The sequence below is a fragment of the Scyliorhinus canicula genome, chromosome 12 (assembly GCF_902713615.1).
Source record: "Scyliorhinus canicula chromosome 12, sScyCan1.1, whole genome shotgun sequence".
NCBI classification, from domain to species: Eukaryota; Metazoa; Chordata; class Chondrichthyes; order Carcharhiniformes; family Scyliorhinidae; genus Scyliorhinus; species Scyliorhinus canicula.
The window spans coordinates 155985165-156011600 of NC_052157.1; the positions used below are offsets into that span (position 1 = coordinate 155985165).

The 26436-nt window shown below is 49.7% G+C and overlaps 1 protein-coding gene across 1 annotated transcript; it reads right to left on the reverse strand.

The window, feature by feature from the left end:
* Positions 1–26436, reverse strand: rad51c (RAD51 paralog C). The gene is given in 12 exon segments (XM_038814614.1): positions 1–782; positions 1275–1315; positions 1318–1334; positions 3706–3766; positions 10369–10396; positions 10398–10436; positions 11351–11482; positions 16478–16542; positions 16545–16610; positions 20088–20254; positions 21734–21992; positions 26317–26436. Coding segments are annotated over 12 exon segments (1101 nt in total). The 5' UTR covers positions 26435–26436; the 3' UTR covers positions 1–674.

Sequence of the window (26436 nt, forward strand, 5' to 3'; positions counted from 1 at the left end):
TCACAAGTAGGCTCACATTAACCACTGCAATGAAGCTACTGTGAAAAGCTCCTCGTCGCCACACTCCGGCACCTGTTCGGGTCCACGGGGGGAAGATTCAGAATCGTCAGCCGGTCCGGGAATTGAACCCCGCATCAGGCAAGACCGGAGAGGAAAAAGAACTATCCTGGCGTAGAACATCAACAGTTGGAATCCAGTGAGTCGGTGAAAGGGTTTCAATAAGAGGGGACATTCTAGATTTGTTGAGGTTCAGGCGTATTAAATTCGCAGCCAATGATGTAACTGGCCAACAGCGTCAGCGAAAGGACAAGTTAAACTCATTGTGGACAGAAGGCTGGGAATGGGGGTTGGAGACTGAAGTGGGTTCACAGTTTAAGTCGCTGTCTCTGATATTCCGACTAGGAGAGACCCGGCTTTCATTGCTGATCGCTGATCTGCAACAGCCCACAGTCACCTGGCCGAGACTGGGAACTCAGTGGGCAGTGGTGGGGCCACTGACTTAGTGGCCCCCCGACTCTTTGGAAAGTCACTTTCAATTTTCCGATCCAACAGGATTCACACGACCTACTGGCAGATTATCAGCGTTCACAACGGCATCCGATCACCAGCTTGCCACATTTAGGTTGCACGGGGTCTCGGTAATACACCGATTCCGGCCCCTCCTGCAGACGGTGTCACTGTCCATCCTCGTCCTCTCTTCTTGGACGTTTGCGTGGGTTGTCCCCATTGCCAGCGAGGTTGGGGTGGATCTGAGGGGTTGGACGTCCCGAAAAACCAACTGACTGAAAACAAGACGGCGGGGAGAAGGGAGCAGCAATTAAATAATGTTAGCTACAGGATTGAGAGTCTTTGAACACAATAAATGGTTATCTGATACACAACACCTTCTCGATCTCATCTCCATCTCTCTTTATCCTTCCCAATTGTGACCTTTCACCCCACCCCCATTGCACCATCTCACTCTCTCCTTCCGACATTGCAACCTCTCGCCCCCCTCCCCGCAATTGCAACCTCTCCCCCCCTCCCCTAGTCAAAACCTCCCCCCCCCCCCCCCCCCCCCCCCCCCCCCAATCGCAACCCATCTCAGTCATTTACCACTCCAACCAGCCACCAATACTATCCCAGAACTGGGGGGGGGGGGGGGGGGGGAGATCAATACGGATGGATTGTGTTCCATCTTCCAGCACGGACACACCTTGGGCAAAATTTGCGCAAAACAAAAGATGGAACTCACGTCCTGATGCACTTTTAAAAAATACAGTCACAATACTCACAGTTATCTGGTATGGCACAGTCGCTTCTTTCTGGCTTGGGATTTGTAGAGGGAGGCGAACCTAGAGGAGAGAAAGGGGGGGGAAGAGAGAAGATGGAGAAAGGGCTTATGCAGCTTATCATGTGCCAGGCAGATTTGTGTTACGGTGAATTGGCAATGCCCACAGCCCTGTCTCGGTAAGGGCACTGGACGGGAGAAGCAGAACACTGCAGGGGATTTCATCCACATGCCCCCAGTTTCCCCTCACTTTCTCAGTTAGCTGCTTTGGAGATTAAAAACGTTCTCCCCGTGTCTGCGTGGGTTTCCTCCGGTGCTCCGGTTCCTCCCACAAGTCCCGAAAGACATGCTTGTTAGGTGAATTGGACCATTCTGAATTCTCCCTCTGTGTACCCGAACAGGCGCCGGAATGTGGCAACTAGGGCTTTTCACAGTAACTTCATTGCAGTATTAATGTAAGCCTACTTGTGACACAAATATTATTATTATCATGAGCTGAAGTCACAGTGGGACTTGCAGTAAACAGAGTCCATTTAATAGGGTACTGAGCTCTGCAGCAAAAGTAAGCTGGTAATCAGAACTACAGCAACATCTCCTGATAAAGGGAGGGTGATAGTGACACAATACAATCATGAAATCAAACCAGTCCACCGATAGCAAGTGATTGATGGGCGACTTAACAATCGTCCACTGTTCTGACTCTGCAAGGTGGTGTTAAGATATGCAATCCCTTTATTTTATATTTATTCAATTTTTAAATAAATTTAGAGTACCCCAATTAGTTTTTTTTTCCAATTAAGGGGCAATTTAGCATGGCCAATCTACCTACCCCTGCACATTTTTGGGTTGTGGGGTGGGACCCACGCAGACACGGGGAGAATGTCAAACTCCACACAGCAGTGACCCAGAGCCGGGATCGAACCTGGGATCACGGTGCCATGAGTGCTAACCCACTGCACCACCGTGTTGCCTTGATCCCTTTATTTTTTTTTATTTTTTAATAAATTTAGATTACCCAAGTATTTTTACAATTAAGGGGCAATTTAGCGTGGGCCAATCCACCTACCCTACACATCTGGGGTTGTGGGGGTGAGACCCAGGCAGACACGGGGAGGAACGTGCAAACTCCACACGGACAGTGACGCAGGACCGGGATCCTCAGCGCCATAGGCAACAATGCTAACCACTGCGCCACCGTGCTGCTCTTTGATCCCTTTATTTTTGACTGGAATGAATAGAGCTTTCAAGACCAAAATCAACAGATTCAAAGAAAATTGGATTAAGGGTATTCAGGGGTACTGGAGCAAAGGCAGGCAAATGGATTTGAGCTACTGATCATCCATGCTTTAACTGAACGCAGAACAGGCTCAAAGGGCCGAATGGCCATCTCCTGTTCCTGAGCAATTAGATTCGGCCAAGTTAATTGATCGGAGTATAAAGTGGGACCATCAGCCTCTTTGAATTAGCACACAACTCTCGTCAAATGAATGCTCAATGCTGGTACCGTGTTTGATGGTGTCAAACACTACAACAGGACATGAGTTAGGGATGGGCTTGGTCTGGCTCTCCCGGCTGGGGGCGGAAAGGGTTAACGTGCGAGGACAAGTTGCATAGAATTGACTTGCGGTGCCCGGAGTACAAAAGATTAAGGGGTGATCTAATTGAGGTCTTTAAGGTGATTAAAGGAGTTGATAGTTCCTCTGCCACCCTGGAGTGAGATTTGAGGGCAAGGTGAGTTACAATCTTAAATGTGAACTGGGCCATTTAGGGATGACAGCCAGAAAGCACTTCTTCACTTCACTATGGTGCACCTACACCACAGGGACTGCAGCGGTTCAAGAAGGCAGCTCATTACCACCTTCTCAAGAGCAATTAGATATGGGCAGTAAATGCTGACCTAGCCAGCGACGCCCACAGTCCCGCAAATGAATATAAAATAATAATCTTTATTATTGTCAAAGTAGGCTTACATTAACACTGCAATGAAGTACTGTGAAAAGCCCCTAGTTGCCACCATTCCGGCGCCTGTTCGGCTACACGGAGGGAGAATTCAGAACCTAACAAGCACGTCTTTCGGGACGTGGGAGGAAACCGGAGCACCCGGAGGAAACCCACGTAGGCACGGGGAGAACGTGCAGACTCCGCGCAGACAGTGACCCAAGCCGCGAATCGAACCTGCGACCTTGTGTCTGTAAAGCAACAGTGCTAACCACCGTGCCGCCCATTAATAGCCATTATTGAAACCTTGCGCTGAGATTTGACACTTGGATGTCATGTAGCATCCTTGGGAGCTACAGAATGATTAACCGAGGTTGATTAATCCCTGTCCACGCGGTAGGAAGTGGGCACACGGGGCTGGAAAACCTCAAAGTGCTAACCAGATGCCCCCTGTATCACTCACCCTTTTGACCTCTTACCTCCATTTGACCTCTTACCTCAGCTTGCCCTCCCAGCGGAGGATTAAGCGGATGGTGGCTGCGTGACCCCAGCTTTCACCTGGTCAAACAAAAAAAAAAACATTTAGAGCAGCATTTAAGCCGTGAGTGTCAAGAGTTCTGGCGACACACCAGAAGAAACGGGTCGTCTCTACAGCAGAGACACCAAACTTAGATTGCACAATAACTTTATCGAACAACCCCCCCCCCCCCCACATGTGTGACTGAGCTTTAGCGTGCTTGTCACTTTAAACCTCTCCCCCACTCTAACTCCACCCTTGGCCTCCTACACCGTTCCACTGAAGCTCAATAGGAGCCAAAGAAACAGCACCTCATCTTTTGATTAGCCACCTACAGCCTTCCAAACTCAGTATTGCGTTCAACAATTTCAGATCATAAACTATGCTCCCGTTTTACCCCCAGACAGCAGCTGTTGGTGACGATTCTGCTGTTGCCATTTACAACCGTCCCTAATCCCATTTGTGTTTCCTTACTTGACCCATCATCCTTGCCTTCTGCCATCATCCCTTCTGCCATGTAATCTCCTTCCATCCTATCACAAACCTTCCCTTTATGAATATTGCTGAAAAGACGGACATGTCAATGTTTTTCGTCTTGCGCGCACTCACACATCAGGACAAACACAAGAATGTCAATTTCAAACAAACATTTATAATACAGGAGAAAACAGTTACTGCTTGCTTGGAAAGTTGGCTCTGATTGGTCCGAGGTGTCGCCACGGAGAAAGCGATGGGGAAATATATCGCCCCCCCCCCATGCTTCCCGATAATAAAAAAAAAACGCAACGTTTGAAACATATTCCTTTTGTGTTGCAAGAATGGGTTCTTGCGTACGAATGTACGGCGCTTCCAGCAATGTGTAAATGAGCCATTAAAAATTTGGCAGAGTGGAATATAATGTAGGAAAATGTGAAGCTCTGCACTTCGTAGGAAGAAAAAAGGAGCTGAATATTATTCAAATGGAGAAAGCTGCATCACAGAGGGGTCCTTTAAAAAAAAAAAAAATTTACAGTACCCAATTCATTTTTCCAATTAAGGGGCAATTTAGCGTGGCCAATCCACCTACCCTGCACATCTTTGGGTTGTGGGGGTGCGACCCACGCAGACAATGGGAGAAAGGTGCAAAACTCCACACGGACAGTGACCCAGGGCAGGGATCGAACCCGGGACCTCAGCACCGCACAGAGGGGGTCCTTGCGCATAAATCACAGAAAGCTAGCAGGCAAGTTCAGCAGGTAATCGGGGAGGCAAATGGAACTTGGTCTTTATTTCAAAGGGATGGAGTGTAAAAATAGGGAAGTCTTGCTAAAACTATTCAAGGCGCTAATTAGACCGCACCCTGGAACACTGTGAACAGTTTTGGCCCCTTATCCGAGAAAGTTACACTGCATTGGAGGCAGTCCGGAGAAGGTTCACTCGGTAGATCTCGGGTATGGAGGGATTTCCTTATGAGGAGATGCTGAGTAGGTCGGGCCTGTGCTCATTGGAGTTTGGAAGAATAAGAGGCATCCTAATTGAGACATTTAGGATTCTCCGGTGGTTTGACAGGGCAGACTCTGACAGGATGTTTCCCCCTGTGGGAAGTCTAGGACCAGAAGGTATAATCTCAGAGTAAGAGGGTCACCCATTTAAAAACAGAGATGAGGAGGAATTACTTCTCTCAGAAGTTAGTGAATCTGTGAAATTCTTTTATACCGAAAGTTGTAAAGAACTGGTTCATTAAGTATGATAGACAGAGTTTTAATCAGTAAGGGAATCAGGGTTATGGTGATATGGTGGGAAAGTGAAGCTTTAAAAAACATTGTTCATGGGATTGTGAGCATCACTGGCTGGGCCCCAGCATTTATTACCCATCCCTGGAGTCACCACATTGCTGTGGATCTGGAGTCACATGTAGGCCAGACCAGGTAAGGACGGCAGATTTCCCTCCCGAAAGAACATTAGTGACCAAATGGGTTTTTAAATAATAAGTGACATGGTTTCATGGTCTCATTAGACTTTTAATTCCAGATACTTATGAATTCAAATTGCACCATCAGCCCTCGTGGATTCGAAACCGGTTCCCCAGGAATTAGTCCTGCGACAATACCACTAAGCCACTGCCTTTCCTAAATTAAGGATTATCATATCTCGTTGAATGGCGAGCAGACTTGATGGTCTGAATGGCTTACTTCTGCTCCTGCAGCTTATGGTCTTAAAGAGCACAGTCTGTATTCCGCATGTTCTAAACAGCCAAACGGACATGTTGTTCTATTTGATCAACCAAGAACACTTGGTCATACAGACAACTAAATGGAACCCGGATTGGGTTGTCAGCTGTCAACATAGAAGTCTCCATAATCCCCGGGGACCACAGGCTACTTTTTAAAAAATGAATTTAGAGTAGAGATAGATAGAGAAATACAGCACAGAACAGGCCCTTCGGCCCACGATGTTGCGCCGAACTTTTGTCCTAGGTTAATCATAGAAATTTTGGACAATTTGTCATGGCCAATCCACCCAACCTGCACATCTTTGGACTGTGGGAGGAAACCGGAGTAACACCCGGAGGAAACCCACGCAGTCACGGGGAGGATGTGCAGACTCCACACAGACAGTGACCCAAGTCGAAATCGAACTTGGGACCCTGGAGCTGTGAAGCAATTGTGCTATCCACATGCTACCGTGCTGCCCTTAAGAAGTTAACCTACACTCCCTTATTCTACCCTAATCCAAGTACCTATCCAATAGCCCGCTTGAAGGTCCATAAATTTTCCGACTCAACTACTACCACAGGCAGTGCATTCCATGCCCCCCACTACTCTCTGGGTAAAGAACCTACCTCTGACATCCCCTCTATATCTTCCACCATTTATCTTAAATTTATGTCCCCTTGTAATGGGGTGTTCCACCGGGGAAAAAGTCTCTGACTGTCTACTCTATCTATTCCCCTGATCATCTTATAAACCTCTATCAAGTCGCCCTCATCCTTCTCCGTTCTAATGAGACAAGGCCTAGCACCCTCAATCTTTCCTCGTATGACCTACTCTCCATTCCAGGCAACATCCTGGTAAATCTCCTTTGCACCTTTTCCAAAGCTATTCACATCCTTCCTAAAATGAGGTGACCAGAACTGCACACAGTACTCCAAAATGTGGCCTGACCAAGGTTTTGTACAGCTGCATCATCACCTCACGGCTCTTAAAATTCAATCCCTCTGCTAATGAACGCTAGCACAGACCATAGCCTTCTTCACAGCTCTATCCACTTGAGTGGCAAACTTTCAAAGAACAATGAACATAGACCCCCAAGATCTCTCTGCTCCTCCACATTGCCAAGAACCCTACCATTAACCCTGTATCCGCATTCAGATTTGTCCTTCCAAATGGACAACCTCACACTTGTCAGGGTTAAACTCCATCTGCCACTTCTCAGCCCAGCTCTGCATTCTATCTATGTCTCTTTGAGAGCCGACAACAGCCCTCCTCACTATCACAACTCCACCATCTTCGTATCATCTGCAAATTTACTGACCCACCCTTCAACTCCCTCATCCAAGTCGTTAATGGAAAATCACAAAAGCAGAGGACCCAGAACTGATCCCTGCGGTACGCCACTGATACTGGGCTCCAGGGCTGAATATTTGCCATCCACCACAACTCTCTGTCTTCTATCGGTTAGCCAGTTTGTTATCCAACTGGCCAAATTTCCCACTATCCCATGCCTCCTTACTTTTCTGCATAAGCCTACCATGGGGAACCTTATCAAATGCCTTACTAAAATCCATGTACACTACATCCACTGCTTACCTTCAATCCACATGCTTGGTCACCTCCTCAAAGAATTCAATAAGACTTGTAAGGCAAGACCTACCCCTCACAAAATCCGTGCTGACTATCCCTAATCAAGCAATGCCTTTCCAGATGCTCAGAATCCTATCCCGCATACCCTTTCCATTACTTTGCCTACCACCGAAGTAAGACTAACTGGCCTGTAATTCCCAGGGTTATCCCTATTCCCTTTTTTGAACAGGGGCAACGACATTCGCCACTCTCCAATCCTCTGGTACCACCCCTGTTGACAGCGAGGACGAAAAGATCATTGCCAACGGCTCTGCAATTCATTTCTTGCTTCCCATAGAATCCTTGGATATATCCCGTCAGGCCCGGGGGACTTGTCTATCCTCAAGTTTTTCAAAACGTGCAACACATCTTCCTTCCTGTCAAGTATCTCCTCAAGCTTATCAGTCTGCTTCACACTGTCCTCTCCAACAATATGGCCCCTCTCATTGTAAATACTGAAGAAAAATACTTGTTCAAGACCTCTCCTATCTCTTCAGACTCAATACACAATCTCCCCGCTACTGTCCTTAATTCGGACCTACTCTCACTCTAGTCATTCTCATATTTCTCACATATGTGTAAAAGGCCTTGGGGTTTTCCTTGATCCTACCCGCCAAAGATTTTTCATGCCCTCTCTTAGCTCTCCTAATCCCTTTCTTCAGTTCCCTCCTGGCTACCTTGTATCCCTCCAGCGCACTGTCTGAACCTTGTTTCTTCAGCCTCACATAAGTCTCCTTCTTCCTCTTAACAAGACATTCAACCTCTCTTGTCAACCATGGTTCCCTCACTCGACCATCTCTTCCCTGCCTGACAGGGACATACATATCAAAGACACGCAGTACCTGATCCTTGAACAAGTTCCACATTTCACTTGTGTCCTTCCCTGACAGCCTATGTTCCCAACTTCTGCACTTCAATTCTTGTCTGACAGCATTGTATTTACCCTTCCCCCAATTATAAAACCTTGCCCTGTTGCTCGCACCTATCCCTCTCCATTACTAAAGTGAAAGTCACAGAATTGTGGTCACTACCTCCAAAATGCTCCCCCACTAACAAATCTATCACCTGCCCTGGTTCATTACCAAGTACTAATCCAATATGGCCTCCCCTCTGGTCGGACAATCTAACATACTGTGTTAGAAAAGCTTCCTGGACACACTGCACAAACACTAACCCCATCCAAACTATTTGATCTAAAGAGTTTCCACTCAATGTTTGGGAAGTTGAAGTCGCCCATGACTACTACCCCGTGACTTCTGCACCTTTCCAGAATCTGTTTCCAATCTGTTCCTCCACATCTCTGCTGCTATTGGGGGGCCTATAGAACACTCCCAAACAAGGTGACTGCTCCTTTCCTATTTCTAACTTCAACCCATATTACCTCAGTAGGCAGATCCCCCTCGAACTGCCTTTCTGCAGCTGTTATACTATCTCTAATTAACAACGCCACCCCCCCACCTCTTTTAACCACCCTCCCTAATCTTGTTGACACATCTATAACCAGGGACCCGCCAACAACCATTTCTGGCCCTCTTCTATCCAAGTTTCCGTGATGGCCACCACATCGTAGTCCCAAGTACCGATCCATGCCTTAAGTTCACCCACCTTATTCCTGATGCTTCTTGCATTAAGTATACACACTTCAACCCATCTCCTTGCCTGCAAGTACTCTCCTTTGTCATTGTTACCTTCCCCACTGCATCACTACGTGCTTTGGCGTCCTGACTATCGTCTACCTTAGTTGCTGGACTATTTTTTCCAATTAAGGGGCAATTTAGCCTGATCAATCCATCTACCCTGCACATCTTTGGGTTGTGGGGGTGAGACCCACGCAGACACGGGGAGAATGTGCAAACTCCACACAGACAGTGACCCGGGTGGGGTCTGGGATTGGACCCGGGTCCTCAGCGCCGTGTAGGCAGCAGTGGCTAACCACTGCATCACCCTGGGTCTGGACAGAGTAGAAAGGGAGAAACCTGTATTCCCATTCCTCGAGAGGGTTGGGAGTGAGAGCCCACAGATTTAAAGTAATTAGCGAAAGAAGCAATGGCGACATGGGAAAACATTTTCGCGCAGCGAGTGGTGGAATCTAGAAGGGTGCAGCTGAGAGTGTGTGCGTGCGCGAGTGTGATTGTGTGCGCGCGTGTGTGTGTGGTGCGCATGCGCAATTGTGTGTGACACGAGGTGTGTGCGCGAGTGTGATTGTGTGGCGCGCGTGTTGTGTGTGTGCATGCGCAAATTGTGTGTGCACACGAGTGTGATTGTGTGCGCGCAAGTGTGTGTACACGTGAGTGTGTGTGTGCGCGTGCGAGTGTTTGCACGCGCGAGTGTGTGTGTGGTGGGCGGTTCAATCGAGGCGTTCAAGAGGGAATAGGCTGCAATTTGAAAAGGAGGAATGCGCAGAGCTGGGGGGGAAAGCGGGAGAATGAGTGGAATAAGTGGAAGAGCCGTGCACACTCGATGGGCCGAATGTCCTCCTTGTGCACTGTAACAGATTGGCGATGGAAGGATAAATATTGTCCAGGGAACTGGGGAGAACTCTTCTTTTGAAATGGTGCCACGGAATAATCTGCATCCATCCGAGAGGGCAGACGAAGCCTCAATTTAACGTCCCATTCAAAAGCGGTACACGACAGTGCAGCTCTCCCACAACGCTGCACTGGGGGGGGGGGGTCATCCTGGAATTTCCTGTGCTCATGGACGAGAGTGCGACCCCAACTGAGACGGGAAGAAGGCAAGATGTTTTTCCTCAAATAATACTAGCCCGAGACTCAGCAGTGTGAGCAGCCAAGTTGAAGGAAACAGTGGGTCTCACCCCTCACCTAGCGCAGGGACCAGGGTGGAGTGGACCCTGTCCAAACCGTGTAGTCATCTGGTTGGTCAACACTACCTGAAAGAGGAGAGGATCGTTGTCAATACGGAACAGTGTATAGGATCCAGAACATTCCAGAAAGCAGCAATGTTGCATCAGAGAGAAACACACCAGATTGATCATCAGAGGAACATTAAAGCCGCTTTAGTCATTGGGATTAACAGGTCATCTGAACCTGATTATTAGATTAGTGGTTATTCACCAGTCTTCTGCCTGAAGTGAACACTTTCATAATCGAACAACTTGTTCATTCCGGACAAGATTAAAACAGAGTCCATGTCCAGGGTGGGGGGCAGGGTCCGGCCCCAGTTCCCTGGTTAGGGGGGGGAGGCCACAGGGTCCAGTTCGGGGGGGGGAGGGGGGGGGGGGGGGGGGGGGGGGGGTGTTCTGGTACGGTCCTGGGCTTTTGGGGGGGGGGGGGGGGGGGGGATAGGTCCGTTCTAGTGTGTGGGTGGGGTGTAGGTTCCCTACAGGGCGGCACGGTAGCACAGTGATTAGCTCTGTTGCTTCACACCGCCAGAGTCCCAGGTTCGATTCCCGGCTTGGGTCACTGTCTGTGTGGAGTCTGCACGTTCCCCCCCAGTGTCTGCGTGGGTTTCCTCCGGGTGCTCCGGTTTCCTCCCCAAGTCCATCGATGTGCAGGTTAGGTGGATTGGCCATGATAAATTGCCACTTAGTGTCCGAAAAGGTTAGGTGGGATTACTGGGAAAGGGTGGAGGTGTTGCTTAAGTAGGGTGCTCTTTCCAAGGGCCGGTGCAGACTTGACGGGCCGAATGGCCTCCTTCTGCACTGTATATTCTATGATTCTATTGTGGCTGGCAGAGTCCAGTCCTGTCCACTATGGGGGGATGGATCGATCTTGTTTAGTCCCAGCGAGGAAGGTACTGGTCATTCCCAGGCTGTGACAGGGACGAGGCCCGGGCTGTACTCACCGCCACACTGTGGTCATTGGCCATGCCGATGAGCTGCCTGGGCCAGTCCAGTCAGCAGGCGGTCCGGAGTGACAGGTCCTCCAGGTTGTGCCGGAATGGGAAGGCAATGCTGTCAATCACCACAATCCTGACCTGGAAAAAGCAGGGAATGGACTTTAGGCCAACAACATCCAGGAAAACCCAGCTCACAATTACCGACTCTCCCTCTAACACACGGAATCATGTTGGGGGCACAGCACCACAGCGGGGCAATCACCCTCCAATGTTGTCTAAACCCCCGACGTCGCTCCAAGACCTCCAGTTTCACTGTGGGTTGTCAAACCCTCCCCGATTGCCCTGGAGCCTCCAGCAATAATCTCCTGGACTCTGCCATGAGCTACCTGGGAGAAAACAGTGATTATGGAAATGGCGAGTTATTTCTGGGTCAGGATGGTGTGCGACTCGGGAGGGGAACTTGTAGTTTGGTGGCGTTCCTCCAATTTGGGCTGCTGATCCCGGGAATGGAGGGATTTCCTTGTGGTGAGGAGAGGTTCAGTAGATCGGGTTTGGGCTCATTGGAGTTAGAAGAATGAGAGGCGACCTTATTGAGAGCTTTAGGATTCATCCGGAGGGTTTGACAGGTTCGATGCCGAGAGGTTGTTGCCCCTAGTGGGAGAGTCTCGGCCGAGAGGCATAATCATCAGAGTGAGGGGTCACTCATTTAAGACTGAGATGAGGAGGAATTTCTTCTCTCAAGGGGTTGGGAATCTGTGGAATTCTTTACCGCAGACAGCTGTAGGGCCTGAGTCGGTAATTTTAGAATTTACAGTGCAGAAGGAGGCCATTCGGCCCATCGAGTCTGCACCGGCTCCTGGAAAGAGCACCCTACCCAAGGTCAACACCTCCACCCTATCCCCATAACCCAGTAACCCCACCCAACACTAAGGGCAATTATGGACACCAGGGCAATTTATCATGGCCAATCACCTAACCTGCACATCTTTGGACTGTGGGAGGAAACCGGAGCACCCGGAGGAAACCCCACGCGACACGGGGAGGATGTGCAGACTCCGCACAGACAGTGACCCAAGCCGGAATCGAACTTGGGACCCTGGAGCTCTGAAGCAATTGTGCTGTCACTGTGCTACCGTGCTGCCCCGGGGACAGGTAAGTATGACAAAGGCCTGAGATAGACAGGGGCAGCAGGGTAGCATGGTGGTTAGCATAAATGCTTCACAGCTCCAGGGTCCCAGGTTTGATTCCCGGCTGGGTCACTGTCTGTGTGGTGTCTGCACGTCCACCCCCTGTGTGTGTGGGTTTCCTCCGGGTGCTCCGGTTTCCTCCCACAGTCCAAAGATGTGCGGGTTAGGTGGATTGGCCATGCTAAATTGCCGTAGTGTCCTAATAAAAGTAAGGTTAAGGGGGGGGTTGTTGGGTTACGGGTATAGGGTGGATACGTGGGTTTGAGTGGGGTGATCGTGGCTCGGCAAACATTGAGGGCCGAAGGGCCTGTTCTGTGCTGTACTGTTCTATGTTCTATCTATAATCATTAAGGGAATCAAGAGGTATGGGGATAAAGTGGGAGAGTGGGGCTGATGATATCAGATCAGCCTCGATATCATTGAACGGCGGAGCAGACTCGACGGGCCGAATGGCCAACTTCTGCTCCTACATCTTATGGGCTTATTCCCAATTCCCGTTTCCCCACCACTGGTGGCCGTGCCTTTAACTGCCAGATCCCAAGTTCTGGAATTGACTCCCCAAATCTCTCCGTCTCGGCATCCTCCTTTAAAACTATCTCCGACGGCACTCGGTGAAAAACAGACGATAATGGCGATCGTGTTCGTGGCTGTCCGGGTCCTCCTGGGATTTTTCTTTATGGTGGTCGGAGCCATGAAGCTAACGGATCGTATCTCCCCCCCCCCCAAGCTGTATGCAGAGGACCGGGGGTGACGAGTTTGTGAAGTTGGCCGATGAGTTCCCATTAAACGATGTGGGTGTCAAGTTAGACCCCGTGGATTAGCAACTTGTGGTGGGCTGGATCGAGTTGACTGGAGGCTTGTTGCTTGCGTTTGGGAATAAGGCCCTCCAGGAAATCAGTAATATTTTCCTTTCAATCCTCATGATGGCCATCCATTTAGAAAGAGCGTTGCAGGGCACCGGAGGATACTTTTCAAGGTTGGGGTTCAGAATGTGAACTGAGTCAGCCGGCAGATGGGACAGAATGTTCGCTACATCGAAAGCAAAGTACTGTGGGTGCTGGAAATCTGAACCAAATCCAGAAAATACTGGAAATACTCAGCAACACCTCTGGAGAGAGGAATGGAGTCAATGTTCAGACGGGTTTATGGGAGGGTAGGAGGAATGGAGCGGGAACGTTGATGTATACTGAAATCAGTACTTGTGCACTGCTGAAGGAACACCGAGATTGTAACCTCCGGCTTTCCCCAGGCTTTCACCTTTGTTTTCTATCTACCGCCCTGGTGGGGTGTGAATAAATCAGAATTCCCCAAAAAAAAAAACATATCTCTGACTAGACGTCCGATTATCTGTCTCCTAATATCACGTTAGCGGGCCTGGGGTTAGTCTGCTAAACCTCCTGTGAAGCACTTTGGGACGTTTTCCTTATGTTAATAGGTGCTATACAAATGCAATCTCTTGCTAATTAGTAATGTGGAGCCAGACAATATCACCGAGTTACTGGAATGTGGGGGCATCACAGTGGCAGCCTAAACCCAACCCTATCCAACATGCGGGATACAAACATGTGAATTAGGGGCAGGGGTAAGCCATGTGGCCCCTTGAGCCTGCTCCACCGTTTAATCCTGGCTGATCGGAGTGTGGCTTCGACTGTACTTCCCAATCTACCTCCTATATCCTTTGACTCCTTGTCAATCACAAATCCATTATATCCAGGCTAATGTATATTATGGTGTTTAATTGTTGGCAGGTACTGGACAAAACTGGGGATTTACTTGAGCCCTTATCAGTAAACTCAGATTGTAACAGTGTCTGTTGGGTGTGGTGGTGTAAGCTTGTAAATAAATACGGAAGTGTGTAAATATCGGTCAGTGTCGCTCCACTTTATTGGGCCAGAGAGTGGGTGTAATTTTGTGCGAGGAAAGCTCTCAGTATTATTCATCCATCCCCGGCTCTTAACTGGACAGTGGCAGCAGTTCACTGCTCCATCTAGTGGACTTACTGAGAAATTCAATCCAGAGTAACGGGTGCCGTTTTGGATCGCCTTATTTATGGGGGGGGGGGGGGGAATATTCTTGCTTCGGAGGTGATTCAGAGACGGTTCACTAGGAATCGAGATGTATAAAATGAAGAGGAGGAACCTTCCCCTTGCTGGAGGGGATTTGCCTAAATTACAGGCAGGATGGTGAGTTAAAGCTACAATCAATCTTACTGAGTGGCGGAACAGGTTCAAAGGGCCCACGACTGTTCCTATTTTTTATGTTGTTAATCCACCTTCTTCCCGTTGAGACCCTGACAGACCGGCTGGGCATTTCCAGCACTTTCTGTATTTATTTCATTCGGATTCTCTTTTTTAAATTTCTCCATATTGGGACACCTAGATAGTGGGACAACAGGGGCTGTTGGTAATAAAGAGGTTTGGTAGTTTGGAGTACGCAAACCATTTAGAACCAGTCAACAGGTTGGAAAATATTCCTGGAATGTCTGACTTTATGTCAAATAGGCCGGTTTACAAAGGGGAGGGAATGATGTTGGAGTGTTACCGAGCCTTGGGTCAGACCCCCCATCCGACGTGTCGAGACATTGAACGATTAACGGCACAGGAGGCAGCCATCAGCCCCTTCCGTCCATACTGGTCGGAAAAGAGTTATCCAGTCTCACCACACCTCCTGGTACTGGGTCGCAGCCCCTCCTCCTCCTCCAGTTACCAAGTGGCCATGGACTTGCATTGGATTGGTCCATGATTACGCTTGGCAAAATACTGCGGTGGTTTGTCGTTGCCGTCTGCCATACGGATACCTCTCCCGCTCTTACCTCCTGCCGTCTTTACCGGCTGAGAATCAAACCGTTTGGCCGTGTTATGAACCCACCTTTCCGTGGTCATCAGGTTCCAGAGTGAGACTTGGACCCAGAGGTTGGGATGCGACCCCACTGCGTCACAAGACCTCCTTGTCACAGCGACATGAGCACAATCAAGACTTGTGTCCAGCTTTGGGAATCGTGACTGCACGCACGCTAAAGCATTCACATCCTTCCCAGAACTGGACACAGTACTGTAGTTGAGGCCAAACCAGTGTTTTATGTACAGGTTATCGTAACTCGTACTGGTGCTGGGAGAAGTGAAATCCAAATCCAAATTCTATTGAAGAACTGGGCCATCCTAGAAGGTATTTACTCTGCGCTCTCATTTTCCTGAAATGCATTTAATTGGCCGTTAATTGGCTTGCACGCAAGGCCCAAGGATGCTGTGTTTCTATGGAGTTTCTCCCTTCTTCCCCGCCTTTTAAATTTTTCCAATTAAGGGGCAATTTAGTGTGGCCAACCCACCTACCCGGCACGCCTCTGGGTTGTGGGGGTGAGGGACCCACGCAGACACGGGGAGAATGTGAAAACTCCACACGGACAATGACCCGGGGCCGGGATCGAACCCGGGTCCTCAGCGCCATGTGGCAGCAGTGCTAACCACTGTGCCACCATACCCACCCAAGGTGACCTCCCTTTTAAAGGCTCACAACTTTTACATCTTCCCTTCAAAGATGTGCATTCCTTGTAGGTACATCAGAAATTGAAAGTTCCCCAAACCCGCGTCCTCTACCACCCTAGAAGGGACAGCAGGTACCTGAGAATGGCACATCATCCTGACTTGTGTACTGTTCCATCAATGTCCCTGGGTCAAACTCCAGAGTTCCCCTGCTAACAGCACTGTGTGGGTGGTACCTACACCACATGGGCTGTAGTGATTCAAGATAGCGACTCACCACCACCTTCTCAAGAGCATTCACGTCCTGAGCATGATTGTAACACGTGGTAAAGTCAGAGACTTAAAGCTGCATTCCTCGCCCACCACCCCGTCTGCGTCCATCTCAACTGAATGGTCTGTGAATGTAGGGGAAGGAAGGGTTACACCACCAGCTCCCGCTGATAGCTAAAGCCCGTGCCAAAACGTACCTTAGGATGTTCCGCTAAGAAGTCAGCCAGCAGGTGACTCTGGGCCAGCAGCTCCACGTAGTCGTGCAACGGAAATAGTAGATGCGAGAGAGGATGCTGGAGACGCAGAAGGCCTGTGCTGCTTCCAGCTGAACTGCACGACAGATGGACCAACATTCAACTCGAGCGAGCGAGAGAGAGCGGAGAGAGAGAGAGAGAGAGAGAGAGAGAAAGAAGAGAGAGGAGGGAGGGGGGGGGGGGGCAATGAGGGAAAGAGAGAGGGGAGAGAGAGAGAGAGAGAGAGAGAGAGAGGAGAGAGAGAGAGAGAGAGAGAGAGAGAGGAGAGAGAGAGAGAGAGTGAAAGAAGAGAGGAAGGGAGGGGGGGCAGTGAGGGAAAGAGAGAGGGGAATAGAGAGAGAGAGAGAGAGAGAAGAGGGAGGGCAGGGAGAGAAAGAGGGAGGGAGGCCAGAGAAAGAGAGGGAGGGGCAGAGGGAGAGGACAGAGAGAAGATGGAGAGGACAGAGAGAAGATAGAAAGAATGAGAGAGGGGACAGAAAGAGGGGACAGCATGGCAGCACAGTGGTTAGCACTGCTGCCCTCAACAACAGTGACCGGGTTCAATTCCAGCCTCCGGCGACTGCCTGTGCGGAGTCTGCACGTTCTCCCCATGTCTGCGTGGGTTTCCTCCGGGTGCTCCGGCTTCCTCCCACAGTCAGTGATGTGCCGGTTAGGTCACGAGTTGTGGGGACAGGCAGGGTGGATGGGGGAGTGGTCCTGATAATGCGCTCTTGGCGGGTCGGCGCAGACTGGATGGGCTGAATGGCCTCCTTCTGCACTGCAGGGATTCTGACAACTCTCCCAACCATTTAAACACTTCAATCAGCTCACCCCTTAGTCTTCAGTACTCGTGGGAATACCAGTCGGATATATTCAAGCTCAAAACAAAATAGCTGAGAAATTGATCTTTGTGGCACCTGCTTTTGGTGAAGGCCCCAAAAATGGTGACCAGGAAATGCAGATGTTGTCCTCGTCAATTAATCCTTTGAGCCCCAGTCTTATGCTTGTGACTGCCTGACTCCCCCTCCAGGGAGCTAGATGCACAGGGTAAGGATTCAAATAGAGCTCTGGTAAGTGTGCGCCAGCTCACTACCTGTGTCCCCACTTAAGGTGCTTAAAGGGCCGCATTGCGGCTGGAAAGTATCCACCATCAGACACAACGAGCGGGATTTCATAATTGCCGATCGGGCGGAGAATCCATTTTTACGACGGAATCTGGGGGATGCCTGTTTTACACAGGTTTCGCATGCTCCACCCCCTCTGAACCAGCGTCATTACGCCGCCCGCCATTGGGACGGCCTCAGGGCGGAACCTGCAGATCCTCCCCCGATGCTCCACCCCCGATGGGCCGAGTCCATGACGGCGCGGGGGATGTGTGGTACCAGCCGTGCAGGAAGCTGGCGTGGCGGCTGCGGACTGTGTGTGGGGGGGCCTTTGCCGAGGGATGGGAGGACTGGTGGTGCAGAGTCTCTGGATTTCTAGTCCAGCGACAAACCACTATGCCGTCGTCTCCTGATGAGTGAACACGAAAAGCTTTGACAAAATGTCTTTTTTTCGACAAATCAGTCAGTTTGTTCGTAAATCCCAATTTCCTCAATTATTTTCACATTCATTCTGGTGGTTGCTAATTCTCGCCAGATAAGCCCCTCAAAACATCAGTCCCTCACCGAATTCACTCACTACAACAGTGACTACACTCCCAGAAGTACTTCATTGGCTACGGAGCCCGCGGGGATGTCCAGAGCTAGTGGATGACGCTCTCTGACGGCAAGATTGTTTTTTTCTTTCAATGATTCATACAGCACAGGAGGCCATTCGGCCCATCGACACTATGTCAATTAGTCCTGCTACCCATGGCATGGACAGGCACAGTAACCAAATGTCCTTCCCTTGGACTGTAAGGTTTTATGAATCGTTTCTCTCTCCTCTCCTGCTGATGAAATGCTAGACACCTGCCTAGTGTCCTCAAGAGTGAATGAATTAAGGGGCGGGAGGAGACCATTCAGCCCTTCGAGCCTGTTCTGCCATTCAATGGGATCACGGCTGGTCTTCTGCCTCAACTGCAGTTTCCCACCCGCTCCCCATATTCCTTGATTTCCTGAGAGACCAACATTCTGCCTGTTGCAGCCGCAAATATATTAAACGATGGAGCACCCACAACCCTCTGGGAGCAGAGAATTCCAAAGGTTCGCAATCCTTTCTCCTCATCTCAGTCCAAAACTATCAGCCCCTTAGCCTGAGACAGTGACCCCATCTTCTAGATTCCCCAGCGATGGGAAGTAATCGCTACTCTGTCAAACCCCTTCAGAACCTTGACATTATCTTCTTCAGGTGCCATGTTTCACAGAGCTGGCTGTCCAACTGGTCATTGATAACAGCCGACCACTTGGTGTTGTTCTCAAATCTTATCACTGTTCTGCTTCTTAAAATGTCCGTGTATCTCCTCCTTTACCTTCCCCTGGCTCTGCCACCCTCAGGCGGCTCTAGTTCCGCTCTCCCAATAACGTTATGAAGAGATTTGTGACTGTCCCTTGGTGATCGCCGGCAAGGGTTCTTCCTGTGAATCTGCTTTTCTCAAAACCTCCTCATTCATCCCGTGTGTTGGCCAACTAAAGCCCTCCTCATCCGTCTCAGAAACCACACCAGTGTTTGCCTTATTTATCTTCCCATGTTTCGCTTATAATTGTCTTAATCTTAACAGTGACACAATTGTGACGTCCCCTCGTTTTCATTACAAGAATAGAAGAATTTTGTGTCTGCGTGGTTCTCACCCCCACAACCCAAAAAGATGTGCAGGGTAGATGAATTGGCCACGCTAAATTGCCCCTTAATTGGGAAAAAACAAGAATTGGGTACTCTAAATTTTTTTTTAAATGGAGGAACTTGCATTTATTTATTTTTTAAATTTAGAATACCCAATTCTTTTTTTCCCTCCAATTAAGGGGCAATTTAGAGTGGCCAATTCACCTACCCGGCACATCTTTGGGCTGTGGGGGCGAAACCCACGCAGACACGGGGAGAATGTGCAAACTCCACACGGACAGTGACCTGGGGCCGGTATCGAACCCGGGTCCTCGGTGCCGTGAGGCAGTAGTGCTAACCACTGCGCCACCTTGCTGCCCTAGAACTTGCATTTATATATATATATATCACCTTCCACAACACCCCAATAAAGAACTTCAGAACCAATGAAATACTTTAAAAACAGCGCATTCACTTCATGCATAGCAGGATCCCTTGGAGAATAACCAGAAAGTATGTTTTTGATCACGTTGCTTGAAAATACACACTGGCCCAGAACTTTGCTGCTCTTCACATCTCAACTGAAAGACACTGCAGCACTCCCACAATGCTGCAAAGAGAGCGTCAGCCTAAATTTCACATTCAGGCCTCTGATGCGAGACTTGAACCCGTGACCTCCTGACACAGAGGCGACAATCACAGCTGACAGTCCACGGGGGGAAAGTTCACCTCAGGCCTCACCCAGGTTAACGGCGACATCCCACACAGCGAACGTCCCAGGCCCGACTCCCAGTTTGCCTCATAAATAGCTGCAGCCAGCTGACAGGCCTACCTTCATCCTGGCTGGCCTCGGCAATCAGGCGGCAATGTTGCACGGCAGCATGAGCGACATCCATCACTCGGTCCACGATAAAGCTGCCCTCGGTGTCGATGTACACAGACTCGCCGTCCAGGCCGCCAAAGCATTCAGGGATTTGGGTGTCCACGACAAGCTGAATACTGTGCAACATGGAAAAGTAAAATGGATCTGGATAGATTGAGCGATTGTAAATACACAAGTGTGGTGATCTCTGCAGAGGTTGATAATGTTTTTGAAAATTCAAACCCCAGTTAATAGCCGACACGTCAAGATTCCAGATTTTAATACCTTTACTGTTACAAATGTCTAATGCCTAAAATTCACTATTAATTAAACACTGGGCCCAAATCACTTGTGCTCTCGCTCAAGCGCAGTGGGGCCGCGAATGTTGGGAGAAGCCTTCCACGGGTTTCCTGGCAACCTTCCGGGGGGGGGGGGGGGCGCGTCGGAGCTAGAGGCACCTCAAAAAAGAGGGAAGTTGGTTTTAAACGGATCGACAGGCCACCCGGGATCTTCCGGCCTCCCCAGCGTGGCTGCAGCCGAGCGCCGTTCAGCACTGGCCCACACAGACATGGATCAAGTGGAACGGCACCCAGGGGTCTCCCGGACCATCGGAGCCCCCTGCGTGGTCTGGGATTGTGCAGGAGGGCCCCCTGGCTCTTTCCCTTGCACGTGGGCACCTTGGCACTGCCCAGCTGCAGGGTGGCATTGCCAAGGGTCACGGGTCATGGGGGGGTGGGTCATGCCCATGAAAGGAGGGTGGAGGGGAGGGTACATGGCAGGTACGTAGGTCCCTCTGGGAGGTTGGAGGCTGACAGGTGGGGGACCTGAAGAGGGGGGACCCCCAGGAACCCCATAGCGGGATGTCCTCTTTTGGGGGGAGGGGGGCAGGGTGAGGTAGGGTGACCCACAAGCTCGGTTAGAGATCAGGGCACGTGTTCAAAATGGTGGCATGATCTCTGAATTCAACTCCCCAGTGCTGAAAAAAAATTCTTAAGTGTGGGCTAAACCGGTGAGAAACCCCCCCAGGGACCAAAATTGTGACTACGTGTCATTTTAAATCTATTAATTTTTTAATTTTTAATAATCTACCAAAATAATTGTTTACTTTTTACTGACCCCACATCACTTTCCTCATGGAACTATAGCACATGTAGCAAAAAGTTCAGTTACTCCCAGCTTCCAACAGATTGCTTAATTTTTACTTTCCCAGCCAGATAGCTTCCAGCCCCAGAACTGACTTCACTCTGAATGTCACACTGCAGATTCCTTCCTTTAGCTCCAATCCAGGCAAATCTTCCAGCCTCCCTATATCCTCACAAAATTGGTTTATAATCTGCCTGCGAGCTCTCACCCGCGCTTTACATGTTGAACAATAGAATCAGTATTTTCTCTACGGTGGGTGTTTTTGTCTCCTGTTTTCCACCTCCCAAATTGGGACAGAAAACTACAAACTAATGTTAGTCCGTAATATTCATGGATTTATAGGAAAGCCTGTAACCTGATCTCAGAAATCATTACTATGCTATTCAAATTTGTAAAGTGCTTCTTAGTGCCAAGTCTGGGACACAGGCCGCATAACCAGACAGGGGCTGGCACAGGTGCGGAGTGGGTCCTACCTTAGCTGTGTTTTCCCAACACCAGGAGCGCCGCAGATTTCCACGATTTTTCCGATGGGCACCCCTCCCCCAAGGATTTCGTCCAGAGCAGAGCAGAAGGTGATGATAGAGCCTTGAGCGTGCTCTTGCTCCAGGAGTTCCAGGGCTGTGTACTTCCGAACAGACGGCAACCCCACGCTCTGTTGGGATTCCTCTCCGGACGCCTCCCGCCTCACGATCTGCAGGACTTCCAACGCCTCCTCCTTGGAGATGCCCAACTCTAAACAGTGAAGTAAAGGGATACATGTATAAACCATTAATCCAGGACAGATATGAGAGCATGCTTCCCTGCACACGGGGTAATTCTCATTGTGGAAAGGACTGTAGGAAGCACAAATCCAGCAATCATTATAATACTGCAGGGGGGGGGGGGGGGGGGGGGGGGGGGGGGGGAATGTTGGCATCACTGGTTAGGCCGGCATTTATTGCCCATCCCTAGTTGCCCGTCAGAAGGTGGCCGGGAGCTGCCTTTTTGAACCGCTGCAGTCCTTGAAGCGCAAGTACACCCACTGTGCTGTTAGAGAGGGAGCTCCAGGACTTTTGTCCCTGCGACAGTGAAGGAACGGCCGATACATTTCCAAGTCAGGGTGGTGAGTGACTTGGAGGAGAACCACCAGGTGGTGGGGTTTCCAGGTAGCTGCTGCTCTTGTCCTTCTGGACGATAGTGGTCGTGGGTTTGGAAGGTGCTGCCTGAGGAAACTTGGGTGAGGTACTGCAGTGCATCTTGGGTAGATGGTACACACGGCTGCCACTGTGCGTCGGTGGTGGAGGGTTTGACTGTTTGCGGAAAGAGGAGCAATCTGAGAGTTGATGCAGATTATTGCACGCTTTCAGGTATCTTCTCGTTGTGAGTGGTACCAGCATTTTTGCATTGACTGCCACGGGGGCAAACATATTATGTGGAACTGGAGTTACACGTACAGATATATTATATAATGTAAGTTTCTCATTTACTTTGAAAGGAAAGCTTCCGAGTTTGATCAAACCATGGAAGGTAAATGCCCTCCTCTTTTTTCCCCTCCAACTGTGTAGCTCCTCAGGCAGTGGCCACCCTCCTGGGCCTGTCCCGGTTCCTCATTCTTCATTGTGAATCCATCAGGCTCTGCGACCTGGGAAGGCGTCACAGCCTACCACAACCTCATCTTCACCCAACCTCCCTACAATCTCCAATCAGAGGCGACGGAGTTTCCTAAATCCAAAAGCCTCAGCTGTGCCTCCACCGTCGGAAGATAATAGCCAACTACCCGTGCGAAAACAACTACTTGTATTTGTATAGTAAAAGCAAAATACAGCGGATGCCGGAATCTGAAACAAAAACAGAGAATGCTGGAAAAACTCAGCAGGTCCAGCAGCATCTGTAGGGAGAGGAAAGAGAGTCATTGTTTTGAGTCCGTTTGACTCTTTGTTGGAATGAAAAGAGAACACAAATGTGTTGGTGTGTACAGTGTAAGAGGAGTAGGACAGTGATTATTGAGAGCTGGGAGAGACTGCAACAATCATGGAGCAAATTTAAGAACAATAATAATATAATAATCTTTATTATTGTCACAAGTAGGCTTACATTAACACTGCAATGAAGTTACTGTGAAAATCCCCTAGTCGCCACACTCCGGCGCCTGTTCGGGTGCACAGAGGGAGAATTCAGAATGTCCAATTCACCTAACAGCACATCTTTAGGGACCGGAGCACCCGGAGGAAACCCACGCAGACACGGGGAGAATGTGCAGACTCCATACAGAAAATGACCCAAGCCGGGAATCGAACCTGGGAATCTGGCGTTGTGAAGCAACAGTGCTAACCACTGTGCTACTGTGCAGCCCATATAGCAGCAGGCCAAGGACAGACATGAGAGCAAGGTGTTGAGTTAAAATGGCACACAACAGGAAAGTTGGGGTAATGTTTGCAGACTGAGCGAAGTGCTCCGCAACCCCGCCTCCCAGTCTGTGTTCAGTATCCCCAATGTAGAGGAGACCACACTTGTATTTCCATAGCTCCTTTAACAAAGATGCTTCATAGCAGCGTTATCAATCAAAATATGACACCAAGCCACATAAGGGGATATGATTAGGCTGGGTCACCAAAAGCGTGGTCAGTGCCTTAGGGAGGAAAGTGAGGGAGAGAGTTGGAGAGGTGTGTGTGTGGGGTATATTCCAGAGTTTGGGGCCTAGACAACTGAAGCTACAGCCACCAATCGTGGTGTGGTTATAACCACGATGCTCAGGGCAGCACTGTGGCGCAGTGGTTAGCACTGTGGCTTCACGGCAACGTGGTCCCAGGTTCAATCCCGGCTCTGGGTCACTGTCCGTGCGGAGTTTGCACATTCTCCCCGTGTTTGCCTGGGTTTCGCCCCCACAACCCAAAGATGTGCAGGGTAGGTGGATTGGCCACGCTAAATTGCCCCTTAATTGGAAACACAAAATTGGGTACTCTTTTATACATGATGTGGAGAAGCCGGCGTTGGACTGGGGTGAGCACAGTAAGAAGTCTGACAACACCAGGTTAAAGTCCAACTGGTTTGTTTCGAATCACTAGCTTTCGGAGCACTGCTCCTTCCTCAGGTTCACCTTTAACATGGTGCTGTAAGACTTCTTACTGCAAATTTATATGGGGGTGGTTTAACACAGTGGGCTAAACAGCTGGCTTGTAATGCAGAACAAGGCAAGCAGCGCGGTTTCAATTCCAGTTCCGGCCTCCCCAAACAGGCGCCGGAATGTGGCGACTAGGGGCTTTTCATAGTAACTTCATTGAAGCCTACTTGTGACAATAAGCGATTATTATTATATATAAAGAAATGACCATGCTCAGTAGCGTAGTGGTTAGCACAATTGCTTCACAGCTCCAGGGTCCCAGGTTCGATTCTCGGTTTGGGTCACTGTCTGTGCGGAGTCTGCATGTTCTCCCCGTGTGCGCGTGGGTTTCCTCCGAGTGCTCCGGTTTCCTCCCACAGTCCAAAGATGTGCAGGTTAGATGGATTGGCCATGATAAATTGCCCTTAGTGTCCAAAATTGCCCTTAGTGTTGGGTGGGGTTACTGGGTTATGGGGATAGGGTGGAGGTGTTGACCTTGGGTAAAGTGCTCTTTCCAAGAGCCGGTGCAGACTCGATGGGCCGAATGGCCGCCTTCTGCACTGTAAATTATATGAATTCTATGATTAAGCAGTTCCTAATATAATTGAATTACGGTAATGCTCCTGTTGCTTTAGGTATGTTATGGTCGGAGACTGCTCTCGATTTGAGTATATTACAGTAGGAGTGCCCTTGCTTCAGATATATATTACACGTGGAGAGTGTTATTACCCCCTTTGGGGGCCAAGGACTGTGCTCCATTTGATTTCCCCCTTACACAGCAAAGTATCCACTCCCCCGGTAATTGGGGGCAGACTTTCCCCTCAACAAGAGGGAACTGCTGTGTAAAAACCCCGACCTGGGTGCAGGTCAAGGAGGGTGACCCTTGAGGGAATAGCAAGAGTACATAGAACATAGAATGCAGGAGGCCATTCGGCCCATCGAGTCTGCACTAACCCACTTAAGCCCTCACTTCCACCCTGTCCCCGTAACTCAATAACCCCATCTAACCTTTTTGAACACTAAGGGTAATTTAGCACGGCCAATCCACCTAACCTGCACGTCTTTGGACGGTGGGAGGAAACCGGAGCATCCGGAGGAAACACGCACAGACACGGGGAGTACGTGCAGACTCCACACAGACAGCGACCCAAGCTGGGACTCGAACCTGGCACCATGAAGCCACAGTGCTAGCCACTGTGCTACCATGCTGCCCTTGATTTGTTACTTTGTGTATACCGTAATTAACCAGTCATTCATTTCAACCTTGCCATGTGAAATTAAATTAAATGAAAAATCGCTTATTGTCACGAGTAGGCTTCAATGAAGTTACTGTGAAAAGCCACATTCACCAGCCTGTCCGGGGAGGCTGGTACGGGAATTGAACCGTGCTGCTGGCCTGCCTTGGTCTGCTTTAAAAGCCAGCGATTCAGCCCTGTGCTAAACCAGCCCGTGTTCCTGTTGTCTCTCCTGTTGGGGTTGTACAGAGAGTACCCTTCCTTCAGGTATACTGCAGAAAGGGTTTGCTTTTGCTTTAGGTATATGAGAGAGGGGGCAGTGCGGTGGCGCAGTGGGTTAGCGCTGCAGCCTCACGGCGCCGAGGTCCCAGGTTCGATCCCGGCTCTGGGTCGTTGTCCGTGTGGAGTTTACACATTCTCCCCGTGTTTGTGTGGGTTTTGCCCCCACAGCCCAAAGATGTGCAGGGGAGGTGGATTGGCCATGCTAAATTGCCCCTTAATTGGCAAAAAATAATTGGCTACACTAAATTTTAAAAAGAAAAAAAAAAGAGGAGTGCACTTCGGGTATATTACGGTAGGGGCATGCCAATGTTTTGGGCGAGTTACGGTAGAAGAGTGTCTCTGCTTTAGGTTAGTTACGGTGGGAGGGGGGAACCTATTTTGGGTGAGGTTGGGCAGCGTGCCAGGCTGTTGGGCAGCTCTCGCTTTAGGCACATTACGGCCGCTGACTGTATCGTTTTACCTTTGCTGAGTTGAGTGGCGCGAATCCCGCTCAGGTCCTCGGCGCTCTGGAAGCCGCAGCTGATCAGTTTGATCCTGATCCCGGGTGGGAGCGGGAAGCTGCCCAGGTCCCTCTGCATCT